We start from the raw sequence: 13,122 nt of genomic DNA, 5'->3' as shown, positions 1-13,122 counted from the left end.
AACAAAATTTTCTGGACCTAAACAAAAGCAAAAGTTGCAGCTCAGGGAAAAGACAATTTATTTACTTAAAAAAAAAGCCTTAAAAATAAAAAGTGAGACTAAAGCCAGTAGAAAAGGGTTAAAAGGAAGAGAAATAATTTCCACTCTTTATGTTTTAGTATAGAGAGGAAATTACGGTCTGGGAGGTTTTTTTGTGGGAGAAGAAAGTAACTATTTCATATACAACTTGACTAGACCAAAGCAAATACATTAAGCTCCCAGGAGAGCCTAGATTTGTGCTTCCCTAAAATCTGTTTGTGCACACTGTACATTTCATCCAAGCAAACAGCACAGTTTTAAGGTAGAATGTCTCATGAGGACAGTGAGTGGGCTCAAAGCTGTATTAAACAGGACTGTCAAAAGTGGTGGGCAAGTAGAGGAAATGAGGAAATAAGATGATGCAGGGGACAATGACTGGGAGCCAAGATTTGGCAATTTTCAGGGAGAATACTGCATAGTCCCCATAAATTTTTTGACTGCTAAGGTAAGTACCTTTCAGAGCACAGTAAGATTATAGATCCTTCCGTCAACTCTATAAACAACTTTCTAGGCATTGGGCCAAAAAGAATACATTATATAGAAAACACTCAGAAACAGGGCAGTTTCATGTTCTCCCTTTTAACCTATGGCCAAGTAGAAAGAATACAAGCAAGAAAACAATAACTAGATGCTAAAAATTCTGACATACCTTTTGACAAAATATCTGTAAACTTTCCATTCCTTTACTAATTTGTATATCAAGAGTAAATTAGCCTGACCAGGCAGTGGTGCAGTGGATAGAGCGTTGGACTGGGATGTGGAGGACCCAGGTTTGAGACCCCGAGGTCACCAGCTTGAGTGTGGGCTCATCTGGTCTGAGCAAAGCTCACCAGCTTGGACCCAAGGTCGCTGGCTTGAGCAAGGGATCACTTGGTCTGCTGAAGGCCCATGGTCAAGGCACATATGAGAAAGCAATCAATGAACTAAGGTGTTGCAACGAAAAACTAATGATTGATGCTTCTCATCTCTCTCTGTTCCTGTCTGTCCCTATCTATCCCTCTTTCTGACTACCACTCTGTCTCTGTAAAAAAAAAAAGGAGTAAATTACTCCTGCCTGACCAGGTAGAGGCACAGTGGATAGAGCATTGGTGTAGGATGCAGAGGACCCAGGTTTAAAACCCTGAGGTTACCAGCTTGAGCACGGGCTCATCCAGCTTGAGCATAGGCTCACCAGCTTGAGCGTGGGGTTGCTGGCTTGACCATGGGGTCACAAACATGATCCCATGGTTGCTGGCTTGAGCATAAAGGTCACTGGTTTGATGCCCAAGGTCACTGGCTTGAGCAAGGGGTCACAGGCTCTGCTGGAGCCCCTGGTCAAGGCATGAATGAGAAAGCAATCAATGAACAACTAAGGTGTTTCAATGAAGAATTGATGCTTCTCATCTTTCTCCCTTCCTGTCTGTCCCTCTCTCTCTCTCACTAAAAAAAAAAAAGAGAGAGAGAGTAAAGTACTCCTAATTGATACCCACATTTTTAAAATTGTTTAAAAATCTAAGGGCTCAAGAGGATGAATAAACAAAATGTGGTATATTCTATATAATATAAAACTATCCAACAATATAAAAGAATCAACCTTTGGTGTCGGTGTCTGCCTTCCTCTGAGGATCCATGATCAGAGAAGGGCACCCTATCTCTGAGTCCTAGGAGGTGGATCTTTTTTTTTTTTTAAAAGATTTTATTTGTTCATTTTAGAGAGGAAAGAGAGGGAGAGAAAGAGAGAGAAGTGGAGAGGAGGAGCAGGAAGCATCAACTCCCATATGTGCCTTGACCAGGCAAGTCCAGGGTTTCAAACCGGTGACCTCAGCATTCCTGATCAACCCCTTATCCACTGCGCCACCACAGCCCAGGCTAGGAGGTGGATCTTAATTAGCTAGACAAATGTGGTCATTCTGTTTCCTTTCTGGAATAGGTTTGGGAAGGAACAAGTGATTAAATCATCACCAGTCAGACATGAGGGGACTGCTGGGTATATTCAAAATACACAAAAACATGACTGATCTAAAAACTATTACGGTAAGTAAAAGAAAGCCAATCTCCCTCCAAAAAATTTATACAATATAAATTCATTTACATCAAGTTCAAGAACAGCCTGACCTGTGGTGGTGCAGTGGATAAAGCATCGACCTGGAACACTGAGGTCGCTGGTTCGAAACCCTGGGCTTGCCTGGTCAAAACACATATGGGAGTTGATGCTTCCTTCTCCTCCTCCCCTCTCTTTCTCTGTCCTCTCTAAAAATGAATGAATAAAATAAAATAAAATAAAATAAAATAAAATAAAGGAACAGGCAAAACTAGCCTATAATGATTTAAACCATTAGGGTTTGAGGGATAAACTATTGATTGGAAAGAAACATAAGAAATCCTTCAAGATTGATGGAAATATTCTACCTTATTTGGGGTAGTGGCTGGTTACATGGGGGTATATTACAATTGTCAAAACTTAACTAAATGCTTAAAATTGTGTTTTATTTAAACACATACACACACACAGAGAAAAAAATGCCCGTAGGAGTCAAGAGTGGAGAAAAGCCTGATCTGTAATGGTGCAGTCTATAAAGCATTGACCTGAAATGCTGAGGTTGCCAGTTCAAAGCCATGGGCTTGCCTGGTCAAAGCACGTATGGGAAGCAACTACTATGAGTTGATGCTTCCCACTTCTCCCTGCTCTCTCTCTCAAACATCCATAGGGTTAAATGGCAGGTTAAAAACAAAACAGAACTGTTTAGGTGCTCATGCACAAGCTTATTCTAACATTCTTTGACATTAGAGTTAGGAGTTTTAAAAAAAGCACTAATTTTTTTTTTTTTTTTTTTTGTATTTTTCTGAAGCTGGAAACGGGGAGAGACAGTCAGACAGACTCCCGCATGCGCCCGACCGGGATCCACCCAGCACGCCTACCAGGGGGCGATGCTCTGCCCCTCCGGGGCATCGCTCTGCTGCGACCAGAGCCATCCCAGCGCCCGGGCCATCTTTGCTCCAATGGAGCCTCGGCTGCGGGAGAGGAAGAGAGAGACAGAGTGGAAGGAGAGGGGGAGGGGTGGAGAGGCAATGGGCGCCTTTCCTGTGTGCCCTGGCCGGGAATCGAACCCGGGACCTCTGCACGCCAGGCCGACGCTCTACCACTGAGCCAACCGGCCAGGGCCTGCACTAATGTTTTTTGATCAAGATTATAAACCTGGTTCTTTATGCATTTCAAATCATATGCACCACAAGTACTAATGCAACTTTCCCAAGGTCACAGCACTGCTAAGTAACAGTGCCAGACAAGAGAACTCTGGTACTTATTCTAAAGTCTACATTCTTTCTATGACTTTATTGTTTCTTTAAAAAAAATTGTTTATTGGGGTGACACTGGTTAATAAGAATGCATAGGTTTCAAGTGCACATTTTTGATATATGATCTGTATATCGCATTATGTGCCCACTAACCCAAATCAAATCATCTTCAGTCACCATACATTTGACACCCCTCACCTTTTACTACTCCCCGTCCCCTTTCCTTCTGGTAACCACCGTACTGTTGTATCTATGAGTTTTTGTTTGTTTTTCTTGTTTGTTCTTACTTTTATATTTCACACATGAGTGAAATCATATTGTTCTTAACTTTTTCTGTCTGACCTATTTCACTTAGCAGGATATTCTCAAGGTCCATCCATGCTGTCACAAATGGAAGTATTTCTTCTTATGGCTAAGTAGTATAAAATTGTATACATGTACCAATCTTCTTTATCCAATCCTCTATCGAGGGACACTTCAGTTGTTTCCATGTCTTGGCCATTGTGAATAATGCTGCAGTGGTGCATGTATCTTTGTGAATAAATATTTCAAAAATTTCAGGTAGAGGCCCTGGCCGGTTGGCTCAGCGGTAGAGCGTCAGCCTGGCGTGCAGGGGACCCGGGTTTGATTCCCAGCCAGGGCACATAGGAGAAGTGCCCATTTGCTTCTCCACCCCCTCCCCCTCCTTCCTCTCTCTCTCTTCCCCTCCCGCAGCCGAGGCTCCATTGGAGCAAAGATGGCCCGGGCGCTGGGGATGGCTCCTTGGCCTCTGCCCCAGGCGCTAGAGTGGCTCTGGTCTTGGCAGAGCGACGCCGCGGAGGGGCAGAGCATCGCCCCCTGGTGGGCAGAGCATCGCCCCCTGGTGGGCAGAGCGTTGCCCCTGGTGGGTGTGCCGGGTGGATCCTGGTCGGCACATGCGGGAGTCTGTCTGACTGTCTCTCCCCATTTCCAGCTGCAGAAAAAAAAAAAAAAAAAAATTTCAGGGAGATACCCAGAAGAGGGGTTGCTGGGTCATATGGTAAATCTAGTCTTAATTTTTTGAGGAACCGCCATACTATTTTCCATAGTGGCTGTACCAGTTTACTTTCCCACCAGTAATAAATAAGAGTTCCTTTTTCTCCACAGCCTCTCCAACACTGGTTATTACTTGTCTTTGTTGATAATAGCCATTCTAACAGGCGTGAGGTGATATCGCACTGATTATTGTTTCTAACATTACTTTATTTAATCCTATCAAAACTCTTTGTTAGGGCTTTTTTCAGGTGAAGAAACTCTAAAGAATTAAAAACTTTTCCAAGTTAGTACAAGAGGAGAAAGGCCAGGATTCCAACCTAGCTGTGTATGATCCAAAAGCAAAAGTTCTAGGTATCTAAAGATGGACATTCAGGAGCATTCAGGGGAGTGAAGTGTGGGATGGGAGAGGTGCCTAGATCTGAGAGCTCTCTTCAGAAAATGTGTGTCAATGGGGGATATATTTTGGGGTTCAAAAATTAGGTTTGTAAACTCTGCCATCTTTCCACTCAATCTGGGTCATTCCTCATGACTTCACATTTTTTACCTTTATATAGAGTATCTTTTTTGTGTGTGACAGAGAGAGAGACAGACAGAGAGAGGGACAGATAGGGACAGACAGACACGAAGGGAGAGAGATGAGAAGCATCAAGTCTTTGTTGCGGCACCTTAGTTGTTCATTGATTGCTTTCTCATATGTGCCTTGATCAGGGGGCTACAGCAGACTGAATAACCCCTTGCTCAAGCCAGCGACCTTGGACTCAAGCTGGTGAGCTCTGCTCAAACCAGATGAGCCTGCGCTCAAGCCAGCGACCTCAGGGTTTCAAGCCTAGGTCCTCCGCATCCCAGTCTGATGCTCTATCCACTGCGCCACTGCCTGGTCAGGCTTTATACTGAGTATCTTATTTGATCTTCTCAAGCTATAAAATATCTCCATTTTATAAATGAAACACTAACATTTGGAAATATTAAGTGCATTGTTCAGGATCATACAGTATGTATAAAGAGCCAGATTCAAACCCAGGTCTTCTTGATTCCATATTTCCATGTTCTTTTCACTACAATGCCCAAACAAAGGACAAAAACCAAAAACAGTATGATAACTGTATGTGTGAATAGATAAATGGTTCAATAGCCTTATGTTACTTCCTTTTTTAAGGCCTCCCCCACAAAAAGTTACTCATTCAGATACTAAACAGACTTTTGTACCTCTTTGCTTAATAGATAAATCTGAAGTTGCTTTCTTAGTTTTCCTCTGGGACAGAAGGCAATGGTATAATGAAAAATTGACATCTCACTCATAGAGGTTCCAACAGCTCAAAAGAGGGGGACAAACTCATGGACTTCCTGAGTCTCTTTCAACCCTTCAAGCCTAGCATGGGAGCACTGGAGGGGAAGAAAACAAAACCTACCATAATTTCTCAAGTATCCCTGATGTAAAACATAAGAAACATAATAACTCTTGATTTTTCCATTTATAAAATCTACAGGGGGAATTTTCTTTGTATGAATGAATTATTCTCAGTCTCTAAAGCAATAAGGTATAGGAGAAGATACATGCTATCTATGGTCTGCTATGACAAGGAACTGACAGTGAGCTGAGTGGAATCTCCTAGACCTATGTCAATAAAGATGAACAAGCTAGGGAAGTGACAATACAAAACATAGAAGCAATTTCAGCTAAGAAGCTGCTCTAGACCAAGTGATAGATAAATGTAACATCATCAGGGATCTACCATATCAGAGTGAAAGAGAAAGAAGGAAAAACAAGCTAAGAAAAAGCTGCCAACTCCTGACTCAGCTTTAAAGCTACCAAAATAAGCAAGGCCACTTCAGATATAAAGACAAATCTCCTCTGGTCTAAGTCAGAGTTTGACTTAGACTTGGCATAAGCCCAACTGACTGCAGTAGCAGCTTGATTCCCCAATAGGTGATAGATATTTTCTACCACATCTTCTTCCAATCAAATCACATTAAGAAGATAATGTATTATTATAGTGTTTATAGTAAATAGAAATTCTGAAAGAGAAAAACACTATATACCATTCCTGAAACATTTTATTTCATAGCTCTATATATGTCATATATCACTGAGTAAATAATTCTGCAAGATTAAATGATAATGTGTTTATGTTCTATTGTTCTATCTGCTCACTGGCCCCCAGATCAGCCAATTTGATCCAGGACTTCATGGCAACAGACTCTATCACTAAGAGCTATGAGATTCCCCTTACTTTTCTTATTTTTTAAAATTTATTTATTATTATTATTATTATTTGTATTTTTCTGAAGTGAGAAGCAAGGAGGCAGAGAGAGATTCCCACATGTGCCCGACCAGGATCCACCCGGCACACCCACTAGGGGGCGATGCTCTACCTATCTGGGCCGTAGCTCCGTTGTAACCAGAACCATTTTAGCACCTGAGGCGGAGCCATGGAGCCATCCTCAGCGCCCTGACCAACTTTGCTCCAATGGAGCCTTGGCTGCAGGAGGAGAAGAGAGAGACAGAGAGAAAGGAGGGGGGAGGGGTGGCGAAGCAGATGGGCGCTTCTCTTGTGTGCCCTGGCAGGGAATCAAATCTGGGACTTCCACATACTGGACAACACTCTACCACTGAGCAAACCTTAAAAAAAATAAGGGCCCTTATTTTATTTATTTATCTTTTTTTTAAAGATCATGGTTTTTATTTATTTATTTTTATTTATTTTTTCACAGAGACAGAGAGAGAGTCAGAGAGAGGGATAGACAGGGACAGACAGACAGGAGTGGAGAGATGAGAAGCATCAATCATTAGTTTTTCGTTGTGCTTTGCGACACTTAGTTGTTCATTGATTGCTTTCTCATATGTGCCTTGACCGTGGGCCTTCAGCAGACCAAGTGACCCCTTGCTCGAGCCAGTGACCTTGGGTCCAATCCAGTGAGCTTTTGCTCAAACCAGATGAGCCTGCACTCAAGCTGGCGACCTCGGGGTCTCGAACCTGGGTCCTTCCGCATCCCAGTCTGAGGCTCTATCCACCGCGCCACCGCCTGGTCAGGACCCCTTATTTTTTAAAAAAATAAATCATTTCCCACAGAAACTGCTATAAATTTTGTCAAATAGCTCTATAGACAAATAAGAAATGCTGCTATTCTGGGCCCTGGCTGGGTACTCAGTTGGTTAGTGTCATCTCCACATACCAATGTTGTGGGTTTGATCCCTATTCAGGGCACATACAAGAATCAACCAATGAGTGTATAAATAAGTGGAACAACAAATTGATGTTTTTCTTTCTTTATCACTTCACCCCCCACTAAAATCAATAATAATAAAAAGAAATGCTGCCACTCTGATTTACTAAGAATGAATGGTGGAGAAAAGGTCAATAGCAATGACAATGAATCTATGCAAATAACAAAGGATCTCCCAATGGACATAGATAAAAGTGAAGTGGTTAACAGTGGGAGGGAGTTGTGGGAGAGGAGAGTAGAGAGAGACAAATAACCTGACCAGGTCGTGGGACAGTGGATGGAGCGCTGGACTGGGACTTGGAGGACCCAGTTTTGAGGCTTCGAGGTTGCCGGCTTGAGCACTGGCTCATCTGGTTTGAGCAAGGCTCACCAGCTTGAGCCCAAGGTTGCTGGCTTGAGCAAGGGGTTACTCGATCTGCTGTAGCCCCCTGGTTGGGGCACGTGTGGTAGAGCAATGAATGACAAACTAAGGTGCCGAGAGGAAGAATCGATGCTTCTCATCTCTCTCCCTCCTGTCTGTCTGTCTGTCCCTCTTTCTGTCTCTGTCATACACACACACACAAAAAGAGAGACAAATATACAGTGACCGAAAATGATTTGACTTTGGGTGATGGGCATACAATGCAATCAACAGTTCATATGCTATAGAAATATTTACCTGAAACCTATGTACTTTTATTGACCAATGTCACCCCATTAAATTTAATTTCTAAATAAAAAAATCAATCAATAAAAAATTAAAAAAACAAACAAGGGGCCCTGGCCAGTTGGCTCAGTGGTGGAGCATCGGCCTGGTGTGTAGGAGTCCCAGGTTCGATTCCCGGCCAGGGCACACAGGAGAGGCGCCCATCTGCTTCTCCACCCCTCCCCCCTCCTTCTTCTCTGTCTCTCTTCCCCTCCCGCAGCCAAGGCTCCATTGGAGCAAAGTTGGCCCGGGCACTGAGGATGGCTCTGTGGCCTCTGCCTCAGGCGCTAGAATGGCTCTGGCTGCAACGAAGCAATGCCCCAGATGGGCAGAGCATTGCCCCCTAGTGGGCATGCCGGGTGGATCCCAGTCGGGCGCATGCAGGAGTCTGTCTGACTGCCTCCCCGTTTCCAACTTCAGAAAAATGCAAAGAAAAAAAAAAAAGAAGAATAAACAAACAAGGGATCTTTGAAACTCGGGAGATTTTGCCTTGTTTCATTTCAGTAGAGAAATTCAGAAATCCTTGAACTGTGAAAAACTAATACCAGCAAACTGAGGGATGAGTATGAGGATTGCTGCCTAGCTAAAATCAAAATATTGAAGCTTCCCATGACACAATATACAGAGCTAAAAGTTTTAATTTAAGATTGCTAACCTTTGTAAGTTGTCTATAACTATTTTTGAAATATTACAATTTTAAAAAATATTTATTTCTTCATTTTAAGAGGAGAGAGAAAAAAAAGGGGAGGAGGAGCAGAGAGCATGAACTCCCATTTGTGCCTTGACTTGGCAAGCCCAGGGTTTCAAACAGGGGACCTCAGTGTTCCAGGTCAATGCTTTGTCCACTGCGCCACCATAGGTTAGGCTAAAATGAGTATTAAAACACATGTCTGGCTCTTATTCTTCACATTCTCAAATCACAGGTCATACAGTCAATGCTATGATATCTGTCCTCTTCTCTATACTCCCCTCCCCACTCTCTCCTCCACTATACTTAGAGAAAAAGTATGTCCAAATGAAGAAATAATACATTCTTGCACCACATACCATATGCCCCCATTGCTTTTCCCACAGCTACAGACCTCCTCCAAGAAAAGATAATTACAAATTAGATGAAGATATTAGAATGATATGAAGAACTCATCATTATCCCCGATGGTGCTCGTTAACATTCTAAAATACACCTGACTTATAATTAATTCCACTTTCCCTGGCATGCTTTTCACCAATAATTTATGTAATTATCTCTGGCTACAACAAATAGCTTTGGTCCCCACTTTCTACTGCTCACAAAAATTAGGGGATATTTAAAAATTAATATGAAATGATAAAAAAAAGTATATGATTTTCTTTTATTAAACCAGAACATCGAAAAGCAAACAAGTCAAAGAAAGTTGTTCAATTATGCAAATGAGACGCAAAACCAACTTTTATTTCATTGGTGAAAATGCACCATACAAAAGGCTGAAAGTACTGGAGTATCTGCATGTTCCCTGATCCCCTAATTTTTGTGAGCAGTGTAGTGTATGCTGGTAAGCTAATGATGAGAAGTAGAATCTGAGATGTCAGTGTTAAAATTAGCTTGAAAACTACATTTTTGTCTGGCTTACACTGTTTTTTGTTTTAATTATTTTTAAGTATACAGTTCAGTGACATTAAGTACATTCACAATATTGTGCATTATAGAAGAGAAAATGGTCTCAGGTACAAGGGTTTTAATAGATTACAGTCATTTTTCTATGACTATTTACTACATATGTATTTAATGTAGAAGACAGATATTAAGAATTAAGAATTATATTGAATATGAAGAATAAACAGTCAATGTTAAGAATATCTGACACTACTGCCCAATAAAAACAGCCATCAACATGTGTATTTTCAGTATGTTTTTCACATGCTGGAGTAGTTTCTTACATGCACATCTGTTTCCAAACGCACTCAAAGTAGATGGAAGTCTACATCTCTTGTCAGTACTGAATTCCAGGGATCCAATCCACAGGGCAGAATAACGAGAAGCAACAGAGTACCAGAAATTCCTAAAACAGCAAAAACCTTATCTGTTTCATCGTTTCCCAAGAATTCTTAAGGAGACAATCCAAAAAGGAGGGTAAAAACAACTTGTAGTGAGAGCCATAAATTATATCAAAGCTAAAATAAAATGTCACTGCAAAGAAAATCAGAGTAGGCCTCTCTCTACATCAGTTTCCTCTATTACTTTCATAAAAGAAAAACAAAACACTTCACTCTAGTCCTATAAACTTTTTCTTTTATTGTTTTAGCAAGAGTGAGAGAGAGACACAGATAGGAAGGGAGAGAGATGAGAAGCATCAACTCATAGCTGCAGTGCCTTATTTGTTCAATGATTGCTTTCTCATACGTGCCTTGGGGGGGGGGGTCCAGCAGAGCCAGTGACCCCTTGCTCAAGTCAGGGACGTTGGGCTCAAGCCAGTGACTGTGGGGTCATGTCTATGATCCCATGCCCAAGCCCGATGAGCTAAGGCTCAAGCCAGCGACCCGGGGGTTTCAAACCTGGGTCCTCAGCATCCCAGGCCATCACTCTATCCACTGTACCACTGCCTGGTCAGGCAACCTTTTTATTTTTTAAAGAGTCTGCACCATCCCTGGCAGGTTGGCTCAGTGGTAGAGTCGGCCTGGCATGTGGAAGTCCCGGGTTCAACTCCTGGTCAGGGCACACAGGAGAAACTACTATCTGCTTCTCCATCCCTCCCCACTTCTTTCTCCTCTCCTGCTCTCTGGCAGCTTTGGCTTGAATGGTTCTAGCAATTTGGCCCCCAGGCGCTGAGGATGGCTCAGCTGCCCCAGACAGGCAGAGGATAGATCCCTAGTGGGTTTGCTGGGTGGATCCTGGTCAGGGCACATGTGGGAGTTTGTCTCTCTGCTTCCCTGCCTCTCACTTGATAAAGTAAAAAAAAAAAAAAAAAAAAAAAAAGAGTCTGTGCCAGTATTGCATGCATAGGAGAGTATATTCATTGATCTCAGAAGGACAAGAAGCTACATGAATAGGATATTTTCTCAGTATAAAAGCCGCAGGTTCGGATCTCAGGAGGCTATTTTCCTTAAATAATTAACAGCAGCAGCAGCTATCACTTACTGAGCCTGTACTGTGCTCCAAACACTATCCTCGGGGATTTATATAAATCATCATATATATCTTCACCATAACACATTTTAAAAATTTACTTTGATACTAACAGTAAGGATTTTAAAAATCCTTATTGTTTTATGGTTAGAAAAGTACTATAGGCTTTTTTATACTTACAGAAAACATATACACATATAAGAAAATCACCCATAATCTATAACTCCGAGATAACTGCTATTAATATCAGCAATGTTTTTTTTTTTATTTTTATTTTTTTTCCGAAGCTGGAAATGGGGAGAGACAGTCAGACTCCCGCATGCGCCCGACTGGGATGCACCTGGCACGCCCACCAGGGGGCGAAGCTCTGCCCACCAGGGGGCGATGCTCTGTCCCTCCGGGGTGTCGCTCTGCCACGACCAGAGCCACTCCAGCGCCTGGGGCAGAGGCCAAGGAGCCATCCCCAGCGCCCGGGCCATCCTTGCTCCAATGGAGCCTCGCTGCGGGCAGGGAAGAGAGAGACAGAAAGGAAGGAGAGGGGGAGGGGTGGAGAAGCAGATGGGCGCCTCTCCTGTGTGCCCTGGCTGGGAATCGAACCCGGGATTTCTGCACGCCAGGCCAACGCTCTACCACTGAGCCAACCGGCCAGGGCCTATATCAGCAATGTTTTGAGATATATTTTTCTAAACTTTGTTTCCCAATATGTATAGAATTTGTTGTATCCATATTGGATATGTTTCTACACCTAATAATTTTTATGTAATTTACATTATATAGAGAATATATATATATATGTATTAGCAAGAGAGAAAGGAAGGGACAGAGATAAGAAGCCTCAATTCCTAGTTGCATCACTTTAGTTGTTCATTGATTGCTTCTCATAAGTGCCTTGACAGTGTGTGTGTGGGGGCAGCCAAGCCAGTGACCCCTTGCTCAAGTCAGCCAGTGACCATGGGGTCATGTTGATGATGATCCCACACTCAAGCTGGTGAGCCTGCATTCAAGCCAGATGAGCCCGCGTTCAGCCAGCAACTTCGGGGTTTTGAACTTGCGTCCTTAGTGTCCCAGATTGGTCCTCTATACACTGCTCCACAACCAGTCAGGCTCATCATTACTTTTAACAAAGTCATTTTAATAGCTATCTATAGACCAGGGGTCTGGAACCTATGGCTCGCGAGCCAGATGTGGTTCTTTTGCTGGCTGCATCTGGCTGGCAGCAAATCTTTAATAAAAAAAAATAATGTTAAAAATATAAAACATCCTCATGTATTACAATCCATTCATTTCCTACCGCTCATGTTCATGGCTGTGGGTGGCTGGAGCCAATCACAGCTGTCCTCTGGGACAACACCAAATTTTAATTGGATAATGCGTAACGTACACGGGTCATTGTATGGCTCTCATGAAATTACATTTTAAAGTATGTGGTGTTCATGGCTCTCTCAGCCAAACATATTCCTGACCCCTGCTATAGACCATAATTTAACTTTTTATTTTTCTAATTTTTCTTAAGTGAGAAACAGGGAGGCAGAGTGACAGAGTCACACATGCATCCTGACTGGAATCCACCTGGCAAGCCCCCTACCGGGGGATGCTCTGCCTATCTGGGACCATTGCTTTGTTGCTCAGCAACCAAACTATTTTAGCGTCTGAGGCGAGGCCATGGAGCCATCCTTAGCACCCAAGGCCAACCTGCTTCATCTGAGCCATGGCTACAGTAGGGGAACAGAGAGATAGAGAG

The 13,122-nt window shown here is 42.7% G+C and overlaps 1 protein-coding gene across 45 annotated transcripts in view; it reads right to left on the bottom strand.

The window, feature by feature from the left end:
• R3HDM2 (R3H domain containing 2) overlaps positions 1 to 13,122 on the bottom strand; it is a 223,684-nt gene that overhangs the window by 59,233 nt on the left and 151,329 nt on the right. Inside the window, exon 1 of one of the 45 annotated variants that reach the window (XM_066369417.1) lies at positions 10,196 to 10,216. The exons of 43 other annotated variants lie outside the window; for them this stretch is intronic. Coding sequence is in view for 1 of the 2 variants with exons in the window: in XM_066369397.1 (XP_066225494.1) it covers positions 2,173 to 2,257 (85 nt within the window). In the remaining variant the exon portion in view is untranslated. Of the gene's footprint in view, positions 1 to 2,172; positions 2,308 to 10,195; positions 10,217 to 13,122 lie in introns of those variants that run through there. One more of the 45 variants, XM_066369397.1, reaches the window with a different exon arrangement.

Source organism: Saccopteryx leptura, chromosome 2 (genome assembly GCF_036850995.1).
Source record: "Saccopteryx leptura isolate mSacLep1 chromosome 2, mSacLep1_pri_phased_curated, whole genome shotgun sequence".
NCBI classification, from domain to species: Eukaryota; Metazoa; Chordata; class Mammalia; order Chiroptera; family Emballonuridae; genus Saccopteryx; species Saccopteryx leptura.
Note: the sequence above shows the minus strand (reverse complement) of the source record. Positions and strands in the feature narration are given on the sequence as shown.